At 42.7% G+C, this 22060-nt stretch overlaps 1 protein-coding gene across 3 annotated transcripts; it reads left to right on the top strand.

Annotated features, from left to right (window-relative positions):
• Window positions 1-900: 900 nt before the first annotated feature.
• On the top strand, window positions 901-21570 carry LOC122618163 (G1/S-specific cyclin-E). 3 transcript variants are annotated; one of them, XM_043794557.1, is made up of 6 exons: window positions 901-1151; window positions 8347-8474; window positions 11315-11663; window positions 18381-19651; window positions 19717-19942; window positions 20064-21570. In XM_043794557.1, the coding sequence occupies exons 2-6, from the start codon at window positions 8455-8457 to the stop codon at window positions 20334-20336; spliced, it is 2139 nt and encodes a 712-aa protein (XP_043650492.1). In that variant the 5' UTR covers window positions 901-1151; window positions 8347-8454; the 3' UTR covers window positions 20337-21570. The 3 variants fall into 3 exon arrangements, with proteins under 3 accessions (XP_043650492.1, XP_043650318.1, XP_043650404.1); XM_043794383.1 differs by having other exon boundaries at window positions 901-1321; XM_043794469.1 differs by lacking the exon at window positions 901-1151 and adding an exon at window positions 2552-2707.
• The last annotated feature ends 490 nt before the right edge of the window (window positions 21571-22060 follow it).

Raw genomic sequence — 22060 nt, 5'->3', positions numbered from 1 at the left:
TCGGTAAGGATTGGAGATTACTGATAATATACTGCTTATTTAATGGATAAAATTGTAATTCAGTAAAGTGTAATGAAATCACAACCATAGCAATAAATTTAAGTAGGCCGCGCCTCTTAAAATCAATTTGTGTGCGTTCTTTAAAGGAAACTTTGCTTGTAAAAGCAACATTTGCTTGTAAAAGCAAAATAAATATGCGAGTCTAGCAACGAAAAGTTTAAAAATTCAAAAGCGAATTTGTTGAGTGACTCAGTTATCGATTGAAAAGCGCGCCAACAAATGTAAATGTAGCTGCGAGTGATAATCGTTTAAGCATTTCCTAGAATAAAAATCTTAAGTTGAGAGTTCTTTCAGAATTTGATTACTAGATACTCGCATGATTAAAACGAAAATATAACAATTAAACAAAAAAAATATTAGCGAAGCATGCTGCTTAAATTGCGCGACCAATTCAAAGTCACTTTATTTTAAATCCCTTAATAAAATAAATAAAACACCTGACGCTTACAACTGAAATTACATAATGTAATTTCTTTTTTAAAAAACCATCAATCCGACATAAAACAAATTGCACACCTTTTATTTTTTTAAATAAAGCGCGCCATTTGGAATCACGAATAACGCCTAAGAAAAATCCGAATTCCAGATATGAGCAACAGGGAAAAATGGTGACCCGAATATACAGTGCATTAAAAGTCATGTTTAATTGTGAAATAAACTCATATACAAGGAAAATGAAAACCTAACAACTCCACATCGAAGTGTGCAATTCGAGATTCAAATAACGCGCCCAATAAAAATCCCGCGACGCGATCGGCCAAGGTGGCAACGCCGCTACCGCTGAACATCGACTCTCTTTGCGCCGTGTGGCCAGATGATTATGGCCTTTTTTTATTGTGTGACTATTTGCTCTTTCAGCGCTGGTTGAAATATCCGATCGCCGCTTCGCTCTCTCGATTTCGATCTCGTCGCAGTGCCGTTTGTCGATTATTGTGTTACTTTCGAGTCTCTGAAAAGGCCGAAAAAGTGTGCTTGCGCCTAACTTAAAATTGTGCTGGCCAACGGCGATCGCATCGAATTGGCCTTGACTGGCGTGGGGTTGAGCTGGCCGTGAAAAAGACCGCAGAACCACGAGAAAACGACCCAGAAAGGTGACAAAAAGGAGGTGAAACTGTCTTGCTGGCTGGTGTGCACTGGTGTGTGTGCGTGCGCGTGTGTGTGTGCGGCGGTGTGTGCAATTTTTTCATCAGCATTCCAGCCCGCGTGTGTTTTTCAGTGTGCAATCCCCCCGAGAATTTGCCCAAATCCTGCCCACCAGCAGGTGAGTGATCCCGGCCATTTGGCCAACTCGATTTGAAGCAGGTGCAGGGTTCAAAAGTTCGTGAACTTGCGTATTAAGCGATCTCCTTTAGGCCTTTTTTCCCCATCTACATTCTACCAGTCGAAAAAAAATGGAAAAAAAAAACGTGAGCAGCGACGTCGACGTTTTTTCCTCTCTCTCTGTTCCCCTGCCCCTTCGCTCCTCTCGCGCTCTCTTCCGCGCCTTCTCTTTGTGCGCGCAGCTGTCATCGCTGTCAGCAGCGCGCGGCGACGTTGGGTTCCCGCGCGCGGGAAATCGCCAAGTTCAATCGATTCTATTTTGCTCGAATTAAACGGGATTTTTGATTTTAGTGAAAAATCAGATTCTGCGAGCTTTAATCTTTCAATTGGTTATAGGCACGCATAGGTTTTCATTTAGCTTGTCGGATTAATTAGCTCTCGAAGTTGGTGCCAAAAATGCTCGAATGTTAATCGATGACAACAACAAAGTGGCAGCGGTTTGTTTGGTTTCAGAGCGGCGTTGCCACCTGGTTGGCCCTCAGTCATTTTGTCAGATGTTTTTGGCTTGCAGTTCATAAAAGCTACTGGAAAAGCATATTAAATTAAATATTTTAAGGGTTCTAAAGAAATAATATGTAAATAAAATTTCTCTGAATACGGGATACACTTTAAGATACATTTCTATTGATCTTGAATGATTTTAGAGCAGTATAAAAATTTTAAGAAAAAAAACAAAAAATGTTAAAATTTAAAATTTTATTCTGTGAAGGTCGTATATAAATTAAAAAGGAAATCTGACACAGAAAAATATCTCAAGTATTTCCCCTTTACCACGATATATCCCAATAAATCCGCCCTTCTGGCATCCTCGTCAGCTGTTTTTCGACCACCCAGCTGTTTGGCCGTCGAACCTCCAATTGTAGTCTGACTAGCCTGTTGGGGACTCCAATTGCAGACTCCATTCAATAAAATGCGAAGCTTGCCACCAGCGGCTTCATCGCCCCGTCTCGCTCTCTCACGCCCTGTTCTTTGCGCGGGAGATGCTCGCCCCGTCCCCGTCGCTCCCCTAGAGTACAACAAAGTTGCCCCCTGTGTTTGTTGCATTTTTTGGCGCTTCGGATCAGCTTGTTTTGGCGCGTTCCTCTTGCACACTCGCCGCAGTCGCCGTCGCAGTCGACGTCGCTGCTTGTGATACCCAGTTCCACCAATTTTTTTCGGTTCAAAGCGATCACTTTGCTGCCGCCGCTCCGCTGCTCGTGAAGTTTTTTCGTGGCCGGCGTGTGACGACGACGACGACGAAAAACTCTTGAAAATCGTTGTTCAATTCCCTTTAAGAAAAACAAGTGAAAACACCGGGGATATCGAGCATTTTTCCGCTTATTAGAAGGTAAACCCAATTGCACAATGGTCTGATTGGAAACGGCAATACGAAATTCCGAGTGGAAAAAAATTTATGACGCGTGTGTGGTGTGTGACAAGTGTGTGTGGAACGGTGAAGGAGAGAGTGGGAGAGAACGCTGCGTTTGCCGTCGTGTCTTTGCATTTTTTGCTACAAATACAACATCCTCTCATAAGAAAATTGACACGCTGTAGGATTTAACCGTTGCTTTCTGATTGGCAAGAGACGGGGTGCCCAAGTACCAATGGTTTCCCGTACAAAGTTATAGTGTTAAGAAAATTCCGATAAGAGTGCACTATAACCGAAAGTTTCCTATTCGAATTTTACTGTTATCCAATGGGAAAAAATGGGAAAATCCAATTAAATTAAGAAAAGCTTACGATCACTTATAAGAGTGCACTGAGTTTCTTATGCGTAATGGGAGTTCAGTGAACTATTGGGCTTTTCTTATTATAGAAGGATTGAAATACAGCTTATCGGCTTGCCCTGCTGTTCGGCCAACTTTCTAATCTTTCTCCCGCCCGAATTGCACTTTTTCCCGCCATTCGCATAGATTTTGGGCGGTAAAACAAAACTGCGCCAGCCCAAACGCCTAATTCGCGCCACTTTGTGTTTCTCCATTCTTTCCCCCATGCTCATTTCATTTATGTACGCTTCCTCCAATGACACACACAAGCACACACTTGGAAGAAATGCGCTTGCTAAGAGAGAGGGGAAGCTCTCTTTCTCTCGCGCTCTTCCGTTTTATTCCAATCAGAACAGCGAGTCAAGTTATTTTCCCCTTCCCAACACCAACAACAAACAAAAACGTTTTAGTACTGCGCTGCCGACGTCGACTGCGGCAGAGGCAGAGCCAGTGGCAGAGGCAGCGACGGCGGGAAAAGTTCAACGCAAAACTTGACGAACACGAAGCAGAGGTCAAAGCAAAATGGGGAAAAAGAGTAAAGAACCAAATAACGAATTATGTCAAAAGTGGCGCAAAAGTCTTTGGTACACGAAAATTGGCAGTAGAGTTAGCACTTGCCCAAAAATCCATGCTAACATACACATGTACATATACATGCATACACATATTTTTACGGCTGTATTTGTCACACAGATTATAGAATTTTAATTATTGTAAAATCATGCTGTGTATAATTTTTTTTTCTGAGTAGTAACTCTATGTACGCGGTCCCAACCGATGAGTAAGCGAGATAGACTGCTAAGTGGAGAATGGAGTTCATTGATATTTCTCTGCGATTTGCTTTCGCTTCCCCTTCTTCTCCACCTTGCTTCGCGCCATCTTCGTTCTCTTCTATCCTCTCCTCTTCTGTTTCCACTTACCTGTCGCAATTCACGTTGTTGTTTTCTTCGCAATTTTTGGTCTCTTTATTTTTTGCATTCTTTCGGCGTTTTTTGCGTGTTCGCTTTTTGCGCCATTAAACTTTCGGAGTGGGCGTGGCGGGGGTGTGTGCGGGGGTGGGCGTTGTATTGTTGATAGGGTGGATTTTTGTATACTTAATTTTTCGATTATGTCATGATCACGCCGAATATCCATCGGTTAAGTGTGGATTTCGGCAGTTTAAACCATAGGGAAATTTTCCTTTTCTTAGAAGTGATTTTGAAAAAGTAATAGCATTTAGTAATGGGTGTTCGAAATGTTGAATATATTTTCCAAATTTTGTCGACCAGGGTATGGGATACTCTTTTGTTTGACCCATCTAAACACCCATACATCACCTATTCAAATCCCCGTCAGCACCTTTCCATTCTTCTCGGGATCAAGTGCTTCCCACCTTCGAAAGCGGTAGGTCATCAAAGGATTTTCTAGATGAGAGGAGAACCCAGACTGATCTGGAATATTTTCTCATCATACATACGTAAATGGTTAAGGGAATCACACATATCAACTGGCCTGGCCATATTAGGCCGAATTCCTGGTAAAATACCATCAATATTTCTCAATTACAAGTGCGGAATGTTTTACAATATTACATGCTATCCAAAAGGATGAGTTGTGAATACTAACTCCTTAAAGAAATGGTTCATATATGTGGCCATTTTTTATGGTCCATACACATTTTTGTCGCTGCGGCAGAAGAATCCGATTCGGAATCGGAATGAGGTGAAGCCGTATGTATGGGGGCAGGAACAACAATGATAAACAGTTTCCAGTTATTCCCAGACAAACAAAGGATAGTCCGAATGGCGAGTTGGGGAGAGGGGAACGGGGAGCGGGGAACACAGGACGCAGGCCACTTGAGCTGGCTGACTCGCTGTGGGCATCCTTTTAGACGCTGCTAAATATAAACTAAATAGTCAATTGAGCGCGTCCCGATGTCCTAACGGCTACTTCAAGGCCGTCGGTTCCTGGAACTGGAACGCCGCCGCCGTCGCTGCCGCCGCTCCATTCAAGAACTTTGATTTGTTCTCCTCCATCGGCTTGCCCGGCTTTACTTTCACACGCCGTTTTGCCCAGGCGGCGCTCTTCAGATACGCGCACACAGATACGCAGATACTCAGATACTCGGACTCACAGATACGCTGGTGCGCGCAGTCGAGGAGACCTCGTCGAGGATCGACTTTCCTGTTTTCGTTTGAGGTACCCTGTAGTTGGGGTAGGGGTGGTGTGTGCGACTGAAGCAAAACTGCGATCTTTGGCCAATAGACCGTTAATAATTAAACGCATTTAAGGGTATGAATAAAGCATCGAAGATCTGGTATCGAAATTCCATCATCTCTGCAAAGTTATGTCAGAGAGACATTAGTTTTTTGGTACCCAGCAATACACGAATATGGATTATCATATTATTCAGATATAGAGTAAAGGAGATATGGTTTGGGTTTTCGTTTTGTGATAATATCTTCTCAATGAAGAACTCCACCAGTATGCCCAGTACTATGGAGCTCGTGGTTACACAACTCATGCAGACTTTCGGTCCTCCGAGTTCCAACTAATTGCAAGAGTTGTGGCCAAACCACAACAATGGAGAGGAGGCGGCATTGGCATGGACAACGCCACAGATGCCGAGATGCCCAGATGCATTCGTATTTATCTCGAGTATCTCAGGAATGTATCTCGCCGCTCCGCATGTGCAGAGCCCAAAATGCAGCCCAAAAGGACGCACAAAAATTGCAGGCCAGACAGTTGAAGACGCCGGATAACTCGAGACCTGTTTTCCCTCTACATATGTATACGATTATAGTATGGTATATACTCGAGATACATACATACATTTTTGTATATATTTTTGCGCTCTCCTTTGCGCATTTTGCGCATTCTTCTTTGCATTGCCTCAAGTTGCATTTCATATTGTATCTCGAGACTTGGTCCCATTTCCTTGTGGGAAATCTTCGGCACAAAGCAAATATTCCACGATGAGGCCCCTTTGCATTTGCCGAAAAATACGGTCGACTTTATTTTCGACACTCGGTTTTCCAGTTAAATGACCTTGGAGGACCCCGTCCAGGTAAACAGATTCACTCATGCATCGTGCACCTTTAATTAGGCGCTGTGTGGAAAGGAAAGGAAACCCCTGAGTTTATCCGCTCGATCCGCGGCATTATTCATATTTGTATACCTGTCGCCGCGGATTTCCCCCGAACTCGCAGCCTTCTTCACTTAATCTTCATTAGAGAAAGTTGCAGCCTGCGTGTGGGCAGTTCCTGCAATTAGTTAGGGATCTATCTTAGTCACTGGTATTTGGACAAGAAGAATGGTCCAGCGATAATACAGTCATTTGTTTGCCAAGATCCCCTGTCAACTGCTTCGTAAACCTAAAGGATATTTGTTTGCATGTATCCTTATTAATGAATATTAATTTTAAACCATTTGTGATAATTATCCCGTGATTTATAAAATAGATTACATTAATCCGAATACTTATGATCTCAGATTAATAACTAAAACGGGCATTATTTGATTTTAACTGAAAGATAAATTCCATTTTTTTCTGTTGCTTTGGTTGTTGATCTAGATGTTGATCTTATTCATAGTTGTAGGCATTGCATCTATTTAGATGATCTAAAAACTAGGGTTTTTTAGATTATATAAATATTCCAAAATGACCAGAGAGTTACAAGAATGTATAGATCTTTTTCGGAAACCTCATTGTTGTACATAGAATAGTCAGGGGGTTGAAAACTAAGAAAGCAAAAATGCTTTAAAAGGAGTTCGGGGAAGAAAGGAACCCAATTAATTAGGAGGCATATCCGCAATTAGTGTGAAAATGATGGTTGGAAACAGCAAAATATTGTGCATGAGAAAAGGCCGGAAAACGCAGAGGAAAAGCGAGGCAAAAAGTGAGGAAAATAGACAATCCGTTGCGTAAGAACAAGAAAGAAAGTAGGGGAAGAAAGTCGTTGGCTAAAAAGCATTCGCATATGGGGTAGGAAAAGGTGTCGAACTGAATGGTAGGCCGAAGGGAGGTCCATAAATCGTGGCGAATATAACGCCAGGCCCATATGTCACTTGGAAAAGGAAAATAAATGAAGCAGAGAAGAAGAGAGGAAGCGAGGAGGGAATGGGGAGGGGTGAAGGGGAAAAGGAAACGCGACAGGATACAATTAGCGAGGGGGAAGTCAATTGAAGTTACAAAAGCAACAGCAGAATGTCTCTGCCAGAATCCTTTTAGTTGGGGTAGGACCTTCAACAGCTGCCACTCCCCTTCCCCTATTTCCCTTCTCCCCTCTCCCAGCCCCAGCCCCATCCACTCCACTCACCTGCCCCGCATCGCATCGAACTCATCCTGCAGCTCTAACAGAAGGTCAGCGATCAACTCTAGCCACAACAGGTGCATCGGGGCAATAAGGACTCGGCTCCTCGATATAATTAAGCGTTGTAAACCACTAGAAAATGCGGACGTTGCGCATGCGCCGAATGCGATGCACCTGACATCGGTACACTCAAAAAAATTATTTAGTTAATAAGTAATGCATTGCGACACAGAAGAGGCTTAGACAAGTTAATGTTTACAAACTTAGGCAGTTACATATATATTTATCAGCGATATTGGCAATTAAACTTAATTGATTTAAATAATTTAATAGCACTTCCATTTTTTGAATATGCATAGAGTTCTCGTAGTGTAGAGGAAATGCAAGGGGAGCAGCTGAAGCTGAAACTGCTGCAGCAGGCATCAATCGAGACTCGTGGAAATTCTATTATTATAAAGAAGATGACCATGCCGTGACTACCTGTTAAGATGACCCAACTCTAGAGGAGTCTCCCCAACCCTCTTTCTATTTAAGTAATTTGAATATCTTAGACACACGTCGCACCCCAAAGAGGAATATTTACTTTCGTTCGTTTTGCTAAAAGCAAAAAGTTGGTGTATTCATGTTATTCGAGAAAAACTCACGTAAACAAATTTGTTTGGGGTTTTCAAAGCGAGGAAACTCCTCGACCACATGCTGTGTGTGAGTTTCTCTCAAGGATCATATGTTGTTTTTTCCACAAGGATCTGCAGATAGTGTGGGACTAACTGTTGATAAGTTTGTGAAGTCGTAAAAACTGGACAACGCGTCCCATGTGATGACCATATCCTAGACTCTCTTATCTCAATACATTTTTTATAATTTTATAATTTTTCTTACAATTGTTTATGTATTTTATTAAGTTTATACTTTGTCTCATTTATTTGCAGTTCCTTTTAAGTCATTCAGTATATTCAAAACATTTCTGCTTTTGCCGAGCAGCCTTATAACAAGATTCAGAATAAAGAACCTTGACGGCTTCTCAAGGCCGTACAATTATGGGTTTAAATGCCAAGAGGTAAGTTCATTATGAGCCTTTTATTAATTTAAAAAAATTTTTCGTTAAACAAGTACTCTATTTTTCAAAACAATCTTGTAAACATTCTTAACATAAATAAAGTCTATATTACAAAACAATAATTTTCGTTATGATTTAAGCAGTATTAAGAATTGTATGTTTCAGGTGGATTATTTTTTGTGAAGATCTTAGTTTAAGTGAACTTGCAGGCTTTTCTTGACTGCAGTTATGATCTTAGACATTTCCTTTTCCCATCAAACACTTTTCGTGACTTCCATTTCCTCCGCAGCCCCGACCAAACTAATTAGCACCCCACATGAATGCGACTCCCCAAAGGTCTATACTACCATTTGTTTCTAACGCTCGGCGACTTCCTGTGGCGACATCCGATCGACTTCCTTTTTACCACTAACTATCCTGGTAGCGCGTCTCCCTTTAATTCTGTTAACCAAAAGTGATGTTTATCTAATAGCTATTCCGTAATTATAAAGCGACAGAGCCCAACTGGTTATGCCCGAATACTCCGCGGGAAAGTAGGACCCGCAGGAGCTACAACCACTCGGGATCCTACTGTTCCAGCCTTCTGACTCAAGTGCGATAATCTAAAATGCATTTTCACTGTCAATTTCCAAAAAAGCCATCTGTTTGTAGGTGTTAAAGTCGAAGCCGCGTTGATAACCAAGTGCCGCATTCCTCAACACTCTGCATACCTTTACAGGACCTTTGCAGGACCTTTTCGAGGTCCTGCGTGTGATTAGTATATAATTGCGCGCGAAAATGTCATTAGAAAAGTGTTTAGTTGTGGGACGGTTCGGGTCAGGTCAGCTTGGTCATTCAGAGGGTTGGGTTTTGAGGGGGTTTTCTGTTTGGTCGGCTTGATAATGCTGTCACTGCAGACACACACTTTTTGTGGCTTTTTAAGTCATGTCCTGGACAGAAATTAATTGAGTTTAATATGTTTTCACCCTGCACCATACACTCTTTTTGCTTGTAGGTGCCTGCGCATGACCATAATTGCATAATTGCCCAGTCATTTGGTTTTGTCAGTTGCGTCCCCTTTTTTGCCATTCAACAACAACATCATCATCGTCACCCACTGCCACCCCCTCCGACCCACTGATCACTGCGATCACTTAAGTGATAGTCCATTTTATGGACATATTTCGTGGTCAGCTTGTGTGCGACATAATTATTGGTATGTGTTGCCAAACTATTTCCCTGCCATCTATAACGGAATTTATCAAAAATGTCACGGAAGTCACCACTCGGGCTATTCAGATTCCGTTGCATACTTTTGAGGGCATGGAGTAGTACAAGTAACACACATTTAAATGTTCTATTAAATAATTCTTACGAGTTAAGAGCAACCGCTGTAGCTCCACATGAATTCCCAGACATAACTGTTTCGTGGATACAAAGTGAACGCATAAATAACTTACTTCTAATCCGAAAGTCGCCGTTCTTTAATTTATCATGTGAGAAAGATCGATCCCTCGATAGTCCACTTATTATCCACTGGACCAGATTCCAGGAACTGCTCCTTAGAATTTCTTCACGTCATCTCCAAGATAGCCACCCTACCCCTTGCTGCCTACAGGGACTCGGATTTGAAACGGAATAAAAGGGGAAACGAAACCGAAACAAGGTATCTGGCTTTGCCGCAAAGGAAAGGAAACTTTCACCTCGAAATGACAAATTTCAGTTTGAACCCTAAACCGCGGAGATGACTGGAAACCCCTGACCCCGACACACTGAGTATGAAGAAAGAAAGCGGGAAAAACTTGCAGGCCGCGTGCACGTACGCTCCATTAGTCCTTTCTCGCCATAACTCATTTTTAAGCGATTCCATTTCCTCGTAATTTACTACGTGATTACTTTTTCTTGTTCATTAAACCCGATCGATAGTGCAGGGCAAGGATCAAAACAGGAGGCTGCAGTGCCGAGCCTCTGGCCAAGAAAGAAATGGCTAAAGCATTTGAATTTATGTGCAGCAGCCCTTTTTCGTATTATCCCTTTTTACACGAGTTCCTTGAGAAGGGTTTTTGCTCCCAAGGGTTAAATTTCGTTTTTTCTCCTCAGCTCCTGAGCTCCTCGCTCAAATTGCGAAAATTCGCGCATCGAATTGCTTAAAGTGCAGTTGCTTGCTGCGCAGCACTTGAGAGTTGCGGCGCAAGGATATAACATCTGTCCTTTGAAGCATAGAAAATTGTATTCTTCCCGTTTGCCAGCCTCTTGCATTATGCTAATGTGCATGCAAATTTGCCAAAATTGCTCAATCTCAAGGAGGAAAGGCTTTCCTCGGGCCCTCACAACGATCCCATTTCCATTTCCATTTCCCCCGATCAGTCATCTCGATTTCAATTTCCCGGATGTTAAATATTAATGTATCCGTTGGGCGCCTTAATCTCGAGCCTCGCATCGCGATTCGAATGCCGTGTCAAAATTCAATGAATTTATGTTCGTTTCGTTTGTATCTATTTTAGAACGCCCCTATGTGATTTGCAGCCTTGCCTCCGTGGCATATTGAATTTCTCTATTTTGCGAAAAAGAGGAGAAATTCGGAATAGCTGAGCCCCAGAAAATCGCACAGTGGTTTGGGCCTACAAAAATATGGGGGTCGCTTCAGATCGATTTGTTGGAAATAAATACATATAACTGTCTATGAACTGCTGCTTAAAGATATGAAATAAAATAATTTTGTTGTGCGAACTATAATATTTTAGCTAAGTATATGACAATGATTAAACCTTTGGTGTTTAAATGAAAAGTAAAATTAAACATATTTTTAATCAAAGACGTACCACTGTGCCACTGCTAATTCCACTCACTTTCTTTTGCAGTGTTTGTTCTACCAGCAGCACTGAGCCAAATGGCAGCATAGTCACAAGCGCCCCCAGCAACGGAGAAGTCAGCAGCAGCATTGTCGTCGTCGTCAGCAGCAGTAGTAACAGTAGCAGCAGTGTTAGCCCAATCCCCACCCCACAACCAAATCCAAATCCAATCCCAATCCCAAGCACATCCTCTTCAGCGTCCCAGCGAAGCGAAGAACTACCAGGAACCTCAGCAGCCTCCAGAGTCGTCGAGATGTGCTCCTGTGATAGCCAGAGCCTTGCAGCATCCACAGCAGCGACTTCCAATGGCAATAAACGTAAACGGCGTTTAAGCAGCGACTCAAACGATGATGCCAAGGTACGTAATCCATACGAATCGTACTTTAAACATAAGCCAGCCACAGCAGATAAGTTTTATGAATGAAGTGCTTTATCATGCCGTGTGACCTCGTTGATTTTTGCAATCTTATCAGGGAAGCGCCAAGAGGGCGTTGTTGACTCCCAAGCAATCTAGGAAGCCGATGATCAACTTATGTGTTGCAAGAGTGTCTATGCATTTGAATTTAATTAAATGTTCCCATTACTGACCTATTGAACTCTGGCCGTTCTCTGAATTCCCGTCCATGATTCTCTTTTATTGAAATAGAAGCGCGTAGTGGGCAAATTCATTCTAGCCTAAATTAGAGTCTATTTTAATTCAATGATTTTAAGATTCTTGAAGATTATACTCTATACTCTTTAATACGGCGTTGATTTGAACAATAGCCATTTTATATACTGATCTATTTGATTAGAGTTTCCCAAATGTTTTCATTGATCACCGATCATCGCTAAAGAACTCCTTACTTTTGTATGTTTGGCAAACGATCTTTTATTTGTACTTCCATTTGAATGCACGGCCCTTTCTGGTGGCTTCCACTCGCTTGGCTGGCGATCTTCATTTGATCTTCCGCTGCTTGAGTTCTAGCCAAATAAGCCGTTGAGCACGTAGACAGCTACTTGGCACTTTGGCGCTGGCACAATGCAAAGATGAGCCCAAAAATAAACCTACTTACTGAAAGGGCTCATTTAGCAGCATCCTTGGCAGCCTGGAAGCCTTGAAGTCAGATCTCCTCTCAAGTAGCTGCAATCACAGCGGAGAACAATGGCTTCCTCGTCTCCTGGCGGCTCCTGACGACGGGCAGCTGTGTTGGTGCAAAGGATTTTTTCCAGTGCCACATGAAATGTGGAGGGGAGAGAATATTATCCTATACGTGCAATGAACTTGCAGAAATGGTTTTCTTGTTTGTTGGTTTGGTACCCTCTGGAAGGGTATCTTCACTTATACCCGAGTATAGATCGGCTTTTTAGTTCTGGTCTTAATAAATAGCTCCGATTTGTATTTTTATGTAAACCTTATATTTATAAAACAAAAATCTAGAAACGTTCCTCATTATTTTTTTGATCAATGTAATCAATTTATAAGTTCCGTACGGATATCATGAAGTGGGCTTAAGCTGGGAATATCTCATACATTAAGATGGATAGACAAGGGTATTAAAACCGTCTGTTGCTGAAAAAAATATGTCTTCCTGGCTTCTTTTTTGCTGTTTTTATTTTTTGTTTTTGCAACGTTTCTGCGCCTGCTTCCCTGCCAAACAAATGTCATTCGCGTACGAAAAACGTGGATGGCAAGGAAATGTTTGGCCCCCTCGAGGCGAACTTCGTTGAGTAAGGGAATTCCGAAGGGTCTGTGGCAGTATGCCGGGCATATGCACGCCAGGACAAAGGAGCCGGAGCAGGAGCAGGCGCAGGCGCAGGAGACGCAGAACAAGGACAGAAGGCGTCGTCGCGCATGCGCGCACACCTTGAGTCCAAGTCCGAGTTCTCCAGGGGTGGGTTTTCCGAAGTCAAGGCGGCGGCAAATGTCCGTTAGGGCCGTGGTAAGAATTTGAAATTGCGATAGTTATAGGTTAGCTTGAGGTAGAAGAACTAGATCAAGACGGTATCAAGGGATCGGAGTGACTACCGGAATGGGACAGAGCTGAAACCGCAACACACGAACGAACCAACGGAGGGGTTGGGCAACGCCTTATCCTTTTCAAGGATCACTGGGCCGAGTTCTTCCCTTTCCTTTCGTCTCTAATTAAATATTCATCGAGACGACATTTGCTTCTGCAGAAGATTCGGCGCATGAGTAATGCTTTCCAACTGGGTTGCATTTTGCTACCCCGTTTCGGGACATGTTATCCTTATGCAAATGCGTTGCCCGATCCTGCGACGTCTGCTCATTAGATTTCCGTTAAACTTTTATGCAAATCATACGGCTCCTTCGTAGAACTCTTGTGTCATCTGCTTTCGGGACACTCGCAACGCTGCTGCTTCGGAATGCGGTCTTGAAATATTATACAATATTTGTTTTGCTGCTGGCACAGGATCAAAATTATGGTATTATTTTACCAATTTGTCAGTGTAATGTAAACCCCTTTTTCTTACTCTTTACATGGCAGGCATGAAATCGGCGAAAGTTCTTTGTCTTATTTTGGGAAACTTCCATGTTTCTTTTGTCCCGAACTCTCCGAAAGGGGAGTTGGGTTTGGGTTTGCCAGGGATTCCTTGCGATGCAATCAAGTGCGGGTCTTGATTTCTGTCAAGTCAGTATCGGGACATTGTGGGAAACTGAATTCAAGTTTCACTTTCCCAGATTGTATCCCGTTTTGGGATCATGCATCGCCTGCTTTGTAATTCAAAGTTTTTCATCCTAGAGAGGATTTTATTTAGCTGGAGGTAAACAAGAGATAAAAGTGCGCTTGGGCAGCGATCTGTTTTCAGATTAATTACATGTAAGATTCTTGTGATAAGAAACTAGTTCTTGAGCAAATAAGGTAACTAGGATAAATAAACCATATGATATTGTATTTTTAAATACTTCTAAGTGTGTGCAAACAATTAATCAAGAAACTGGTGCATTAAACTTATTTTAATGACACCGAAGTTGTTCACATATCCCCTAAAGGAAAATGTCTTTCCTGAGCATTAATCAAATTCATTTTTTCGCATACGAATTCATTCGCGGTTTGTCCTTTGTCCACTGACCCTCCTCCCGTTCCACCAATGGGTTATGCTTTAATTCGTTTTGTCATGGATCTAACCAATTGCATGATTAATTACATGTCCAAGCAATTCAGCGTCCCCTTGGGCCACCGAATTTTTCATTTCCCCGATGATAAATTCGGCAATGTCAACCAATGCCGCGAAAGTGAGGTGTTGGATTAACCCTTTCTGGACTGACCCCTGGTCAGTTGAATTGGTTGGAAATATGAGTGTTTGTTATGGTCCTTCAGGGATTTGTCCTCTGGCATGTTGTTTGCATGCCATTTATTAAAAGCGGAGCAGCGGCGATGTCCCGAAAGTGGACAGGACTAGAGCTAATTTTGAATGATCATTAGGGAAATTGTAATTTGTCAGCTTTTCGAGTCCCTCATGAAAATGAAGTATTTGAAAACAAAACCCGTGCTTGATCCTGAATTTCAAAGAAATTATATTCTCTCCAAACTGCAAACTGAGAAAATATAAACAACTACCGCACAAGGTAGAACAAAAATTAAATGTTATCAAAAGACTTGGGGGAGAATTGAAAAAAAAAACTGTAAGAAAAGAAAAATAAAAGGAAACAACAATGCAGCATATTACACGAATGCAGCGGTGAAAAAGTTACACCTGGACCCACGCGAAGGTCTGAAAACTAAAGGTGTTTCGGTTTCGAGCAGACGGCCGTCGAAAGATTACGACACATAAGCGCAGGACTTTATAGGGTAGGCAGAAGGGAGAGGGAGAGAGACACAATGGGGCACCAGGACATCGAGTATTGAGGTTGACGACGCAGCAGAGGTTGTCGCCTAACAATCGAGTCGCTTCTTGACTGCTTTTCGTTCGTACATACATATGTACCCATAACTCGAGGAACTGCATCATCTGTCCCTGGCGACCCATGGTCTCCCTCCCAGGGAGATCTCGAGAGATGTTTTGGGTGCCTTCCTTGTGGGCTGCGACTTTGAAGGAGCTGATCGAGATGTGAAGGACGCTTGCAGCAGCTGCCTCCTTGGAGTAGGGACTTAAATCCTTGAGCCAGCGGCGGCGGTGGCGGTAGCGGTGGCTTAAGGGCAACAACCCAGTTTAACCCTTGTTAAACTTGGGATGCAACCCTCCGGGTCCATAGTGGTCCAGATTCCAGCCCACTTTACAGTTCACTAATTTCTCACACTCACTCGGCCGATCTTTCTCTTGGAATCCGTCATGTCGTTGAGTAAACTGGGAATTTTCGTGCATAATCTCTCTGATTCTATAACGCTTGACCAAATCCAAACGGCAGATGCAATGTCCACGCACCAAAAGGAAAAGATGTGAGATAATAAGGCTAGAGGAGCGGAATGTCCATTGTGCAGGAAGATGGCTTCTTGGGCCATTGCACGCTTTGATTTTAATTACATTGCATCTGGGTGCCTTGACATGTGTCCATGTTCATGTCCATATCCATGTCCATTTTCATTATCGTTTTCATTCTACGATTGCCATTCCCGGTTACCTACATCATCTTCTCCTCGGAGGGTTGTTGCAGTTTGATGGCCAGAAGAATAAGAAATTAAATTTGTCATGCGTCTTGGACCTTCCTGTCTTGCCTCAAAAAAATGTATTTATCCTCGACTCCAGGAGGGGAGTTCTGCTCGGTATGATGGTCGAGAAAAGGCAAACCTACTCAGACAATTAAAATTGTCACATAAATATCCGCAATATTTTCCCCATTTTTGCCCAGGGAATTATGTGAAAATCTTGGATGGGCAGCAGGGTTGGTTGAAATTGTTAAGCTTTTACGACGTGTGAGATTGACTGCTAAGAAAGTTGATGAAATGCAGTCGGTATTTGATAGATTATATGGTGTGCACACCTTTTTCAATCAAAGGAAAGATCAATTGCAATCGTAAACCAAAGGAAATTGCGGAAAAACTGAAGCGAATTCATTTGGATCATGGACTTTATATCTTTTGTATTAGTTTATTGCTTAGTTTTACGGCCAGATATGCCAATTTTATGTATTTGTAATATACATTTTTTAAGCGTATTTCACTATAAAGTTACCCGCTTGTACTTTACAAATTTATTTGATAGCCTTTCAATCAAAATTCAAGCATTCCAAACGAACTAACACAACTTTTATTAAACAGTTTAAATAGAGAGGTCTAAAAAACAATAGTTTTGTTGAACTGACTTAAAAAACTGTTGGCAAAGTTTTTTAAGGGAAATACATTAGTAAATGTATTTTTTATGATATCAGCCATCCAACCAAATGACATCTGTGTCCCATGCTGAATACATTTTATTGTACTTAGGGACTTTCTGATTTTGGCTTCTGTTTTCCATCATCTGTCTGCAAGAACAATGGTCAAGGATCTCGATTGTTTTCGATTTTCGTTTCTATTTTCGGTTTCTTTTTTTTTGTCATTTTTGTGCCGTAATCTTATGAGTCGGTCTCCGGAGTGACTGAGGTTCCATTAGGCTCGCTCTACTTTTGGCTTTGCCACCGCCCCATCCCTCTGATCAATGCCAAAATTTTTATTTGAGTACTCGATGCAGATTTTTAATGCACCTGCACTCGAGCAAATATTAGCGAAAATAATTATATTACTATGCCAATAGCATACATTATGTACATAGGTAGTGATTTTCCAAACGTCTTGCGTCTACCTGGACGGAAATGTTGACAAAAATAATTGTAAAAAGGATCAGGAGCCACAGCCGTCAGTGGGATTTGTTGTTGGGCTGATGGTGATAAACACCCAGAGGCAAAAATGCAATGCTGCAAAGGCAAAAACAACATAAGCCGTCGTCGTCGTCTCAAGAAGTGCGGATATCTTCGGGAACCAACCCCCGAGGAAAAGAGACGGCAAGTTGGTTTGCCGATCCTGTTTTACCGCTGTTCTTGCAGCAGTAGACGAGGGAAAGCAACCCCTATTTTCGAGACCGTTGCATTCGTTGGGCAGGATAACGACGATCGGGAATCGGGGAATTCGGGGATCGGCGATCTGGAACGGAGAACGTCGAGCTCAGTTGCACAGCGCACGTCAACGCGATTGGTACTCGATCCAGTCAACAGCGGAGTTAACTAAAAAATAATAAAACAAATATACAAGATACCAAATACAAAATACCCATACGAACTGAAACCAAAATCCAAATTATTCGTTGCCAAGTAGCAAATGTTGAGACTGATAAATATATTTATACAAACCACACACAGCGAGTGCAAAGAACTAATTTAAGAACCGGATTCGCCAAGATCACCCACCAACAACAAAAACTACAAGAAACCAAAACGAAGCCAAAAATGTTTTAATGCTATAACCAAAAATCTGTTTGCACAATTATTTAATCATACCAAAGAAACAACGCAACAACTTATTTCCAAAGACTGCTACTAAATCTATAACATCAATCTAAAAAAGTGCAATAAACGACATCGTGTTGATTATATGTTGACTGTTGATTATACCAAAAATATCCAAAAGAAACAAAGAGCAAAACGAAACCCGTTCCCACGAGAAAACCAACCAAGTGCTATTGTCTTACCTCCATGCCATCTCATAGTCCTTGATCTTTTGTGTGAACTCCTGGCCTTCATTTGGTGCGGGTGCATTGGGTCCAGCGGCAGTCCATCTATCAAGGATTACCAATTTTGACAGGCGTGCCCACATAAATTTCTCCACACCTCCTTCGCTAATTAAATTCGGAGCACGTTTCTAATTCCGCCACCCGTGTGATCCTGTTCTCGACTTGAGTGTCCTCTCCACTCATTTGTTCATGTTATTATGAAGTTGGAACAGAAGCGCAAATTCATTGAAATGGTAATGGTCGTTCGCATACATCTTTCACAAATATGAACTAGTACTGTAATATCTGAAGTCAATCTTTATTTATATTGTGGTTCAGCGATCGCTAATTGCCCAATAATTCGACTACTATCTATCTATCTATTTTATTTGAATGAGATGGTTGTTTAATTAGGTTACTCATCAATTACTTTACTCTCCTTCACTTTCAGGACCCTGAACTCGGTTTTGAGCCTCCATCAGCCAAGCGGCAGCAGCGACTGCCCGCTCTGTACGGCAGCGACCAGGGCAATCTTTCGTCGGTGGCCTCTTCGGTCTACACCTCGCCCGTGGTCTCGGTTGATGGCCAGAGCACCCAGGAGCTGCTCAGCATACGTAGCTCACCGGCCGAGGAGCTCCCGGAGGCGCCACACAGTCCGCTGCCGGACAGCCCGGACAGTCCGCCGAGTCCGGATCGTGGAAGCAAGCAGACGCCAGTGGTGGTGCGCTACGCTGTGGAGCAGGTGGTGACCACTACGGTGGTCACGCAGAAGGCGGAGGACGATGAGCTTTTGGACGATAGCTGCGAGGACTACTCGTACGACGAGGATGAGGAGGATGATGTCGAGGAGGAGGACGACGACGAGGAGATCTACTCCTCCACAATTTCTCCAGCCTCCTCCGGCTGCAGTCAGCAACAGGCGGTGAACGGAGAGCGTACTCCCGGCCTTTCAAATCACCAGGAGCAGATCCAGCATCCTGTCAGTGACTTGATGGTCAATATGCGGGCGCCCATGTCGCCGGCGGTGGAGAACGGTCTGCGCCAGTGCCCACTTCCTGCGCTCGCCTGGGCTAATGCCGCCGATGTTTGGCGCCTAATGTGTCATCGGGATGAGCAGGACTCGCGTCTGCGCAGCATCTCGATGCTGGAACAGCATCCCGGATTGCAGCCACGTATGCGCGCCATCCTCTTGGACTGGTTGATCGAGGTCTGTGAAGTCTACAAGCTGCATCGTGAGACCTTCTACTTGGCCGTCGACTACCTGGATCGCTATTTGCATGTGGCGCACAAGGTGCAGAAGACACACTTGCAGTTGATCGGTATCACCTGCCTGTTTGTGGCCGCCAAGGTAGAGGAGATTTATCCGCCAAAGATCGGGGAGTTCGCTTATGTGACGGATGGTGCCTGCACAGAGCGGGACATCCTTAACCACGAGAAGATCCTGCTGCAGGCGCTCGACTGGGACATCAGCCCCATTACCATCACCGGCTGGCTTGGCGTCTATATGCAACTGAATGTGAACAACCGCACACCGGCCTCGTTCTCCCAGATTGGCAGGCAAAAGGCCGCGGAGGCGGACGATGCCTTTATCTACCCGCAATTCTCTGGCTTTGAGTTTGTGCAGACGTCACAGCTGCTAGATCTGTGCACCCTGGACGTGGGCATGGCCAACTACTCCTACTCGGTCCTGGCAGCGGCCGCCATCAGTCATACCTTCAGTCGGTAAGTTAGCTACAGGTTATTTCCCATACGAATTGGTTTTCTTACCGAATATTTTTCGATTTTAGCGAGGCGGCTTTGCGATGTTCTGGCCTGGATTGGCAGGTGATTCAACCTTGCGCTCGCTGGATGGAGCCCTTCTTCCGAGTGATCTCCCAGAAGGCCCCCTACGTGCAGCTGAACGAGCAGAATGAGCAGGTCAGCAACAAATTCGGCCTGGGCCTTATCTGCCCCAATATTGTCACCGACGACTCGCACATCATCCAAACCCACACTACAACCATGGATATGTATGTAAGTATCTAAGTATATACAAAAAATGTGCATACGTCTAAAAGAGTTACATGCTTGATATGCTCTGAGCATATAGCGTACTTCATACCGTCAGTTACTTATTGAAACTTCTCCCTTTCAGGACGAAGTGCTAATGGCCCAGGAGGCGGCGCATGCCATGCACGCTAGGATTCAAGCTTCCCCGGCCACCGCGCTGCGCGCTCCCGAGAGCCTACTGACGCCTCCCGCCTCTAGTCACAAACCGGACGAGTACCTGGGCGATGAGGGCGATGAGACGGCGGCCAGGAGCGGCATCTCTTCCACAACCACTTGCTGCACCACTGTCAGCAACAAGGGCGGCATGAGCAGCAGCAACAACTCGGTGACCAGCTGCAGCAGTAGAAGCAATCGCTGAGAGATTGGCCTCGCTGATCTTGGCCATCATCCTCTCACACTCACCACACCCGCCCAAACAGTCTTTACGTTAAGTGTTTCTTATATTTAAATTATTTTTGTTAAGTGAAAAGTTATTAGTTGCCTAATTCCTATGCTAAAAACATATTTAATTTGAAATTATCCACGCGCTCTTGATTCTCAACTCGCGCTACAATCATTTTCCTCGCTCAGTTTAATATTTAACTTTGTGTATTTATAGAAAATCAGAAATATAATTTTTAATGTACACTATCTATAATGCGCTCAAGCATATATATATATACACACACTTAGAATATAGCAGACCAGGCAAAACTAATTAACCATTAGAATATTACCTGCTAAAATGGAACATAACACTATCCAGCATTCAGTGGTGATGTTCTCACAAACTGAGTTGGGCTCCTCAAAAATGAAAAACAAAACTTTGTTCGCAATCAGACATGTCCAGCTGTCAGTCAGTCATTCGTTATCAATCACCAAGCAGCAACTAACAACACTAAACTGACAAACAGGAGAGTGGCAGCATAAGCCCAGAACACAATACTTGACTAACCAACTAAATTTAGCATGTAAGTTGAGGGAATCCAACTAACCCTTCTAATGCATTTCATTCGACCATTAATACTACTAACAATGAATCAACAAACAAGACAAGTCCACAGCTGACATGGAGTGACAAAGAAAATGGCAATGGAAGAAGTAAAGAAAAATATATTCATGAATTGAACCCCCAGAACAGACTATGTATTCATATATACATCATTGTAAAATTTTTTTAATTAGACTAATTTGCCATAATTTGCTAAGCAAATAAATCCTGTACATAAAACAAAACGCACAAAAACAAGAATTAACCGTAACTGAAACGCATATAATATATTATTATATAAGTGTACAATTCTTTATATGGCTTAAAATATTTTATGTACATTCAAAAGGCAACCATGCAGAGTAGAAAAATATTATTATTCGTTAGTTTAGGCATAAATAACATGTAAGTGTTCATACGATTAAGGCTGGAATGAAAACAAAAACAAACAAAAAACAACTAAAAGAAAAGCAAACAAAAAAATATAATCTATGTTTTATTTGTAGTTTTAAAAGCAATAATCATTTTAAAATTATGAATTTGATTTTAAATAATTTCAGAACTACGCTTATATTCATGATTTGATGTTAATAAATAAACGATCGCAAAATCATAAACTAAACAAATCAAGTGGAATTAAATGAGTAAATAAATATATTTTTGTAAATAAAACTGAAATCAATTCAAGTGTTTTATTTTTCAAGGGAAACAGTTGGCAACATAACATGGTATCCATTATGTTAAATAAAAAATATATGAAATACGCAAAAACTGGCAGTCACATAACCTTTGCCTTCATTATATACGAATGTATGGGTCATTTACTATCTGTTCATTTCAGAAGCTACTCTGTTGAATGAACCACCATTCAAATGAACCGCTTTGTATTTCAAATAAAGGCGACACTTACCAACGGTTGATCTTTATATCGTTTATATCGATAGCTCTGCTAACTGCTAACATTCTGAACCGCTAGCGAGGTGGTAGAGGTTAACAGAGGGTAACGAAGTCATCTGGCAGCACTGGCGCCAAGCAACCCCAACTGCTTTGACCAAATTCGAGTTGAGAGGAGCGATTTCGAATAGCGAGGTATCGAGGAATCGTGCCCCAAG

The sequence above is a fragment of the Drosophila teissieri genome, chromosome 2L (assembly GCF_016746235.2).
Source record: "Drosophila teissieri strain GT53w chromosome 2L, Prin_Dtei_1.1, whole genome shotgun sequence".
NCBI lineage: Eukaryota > Metazoa > Arthropoda > Insecta > Diptera > Drosophilidae > Drosophila > Drosophila teissieri.
The sequence above is the reverse complement of the archived record's forward strand: the minus strand, read 5'-3'. Positions and strand labels throughout refer to the sequence as shown.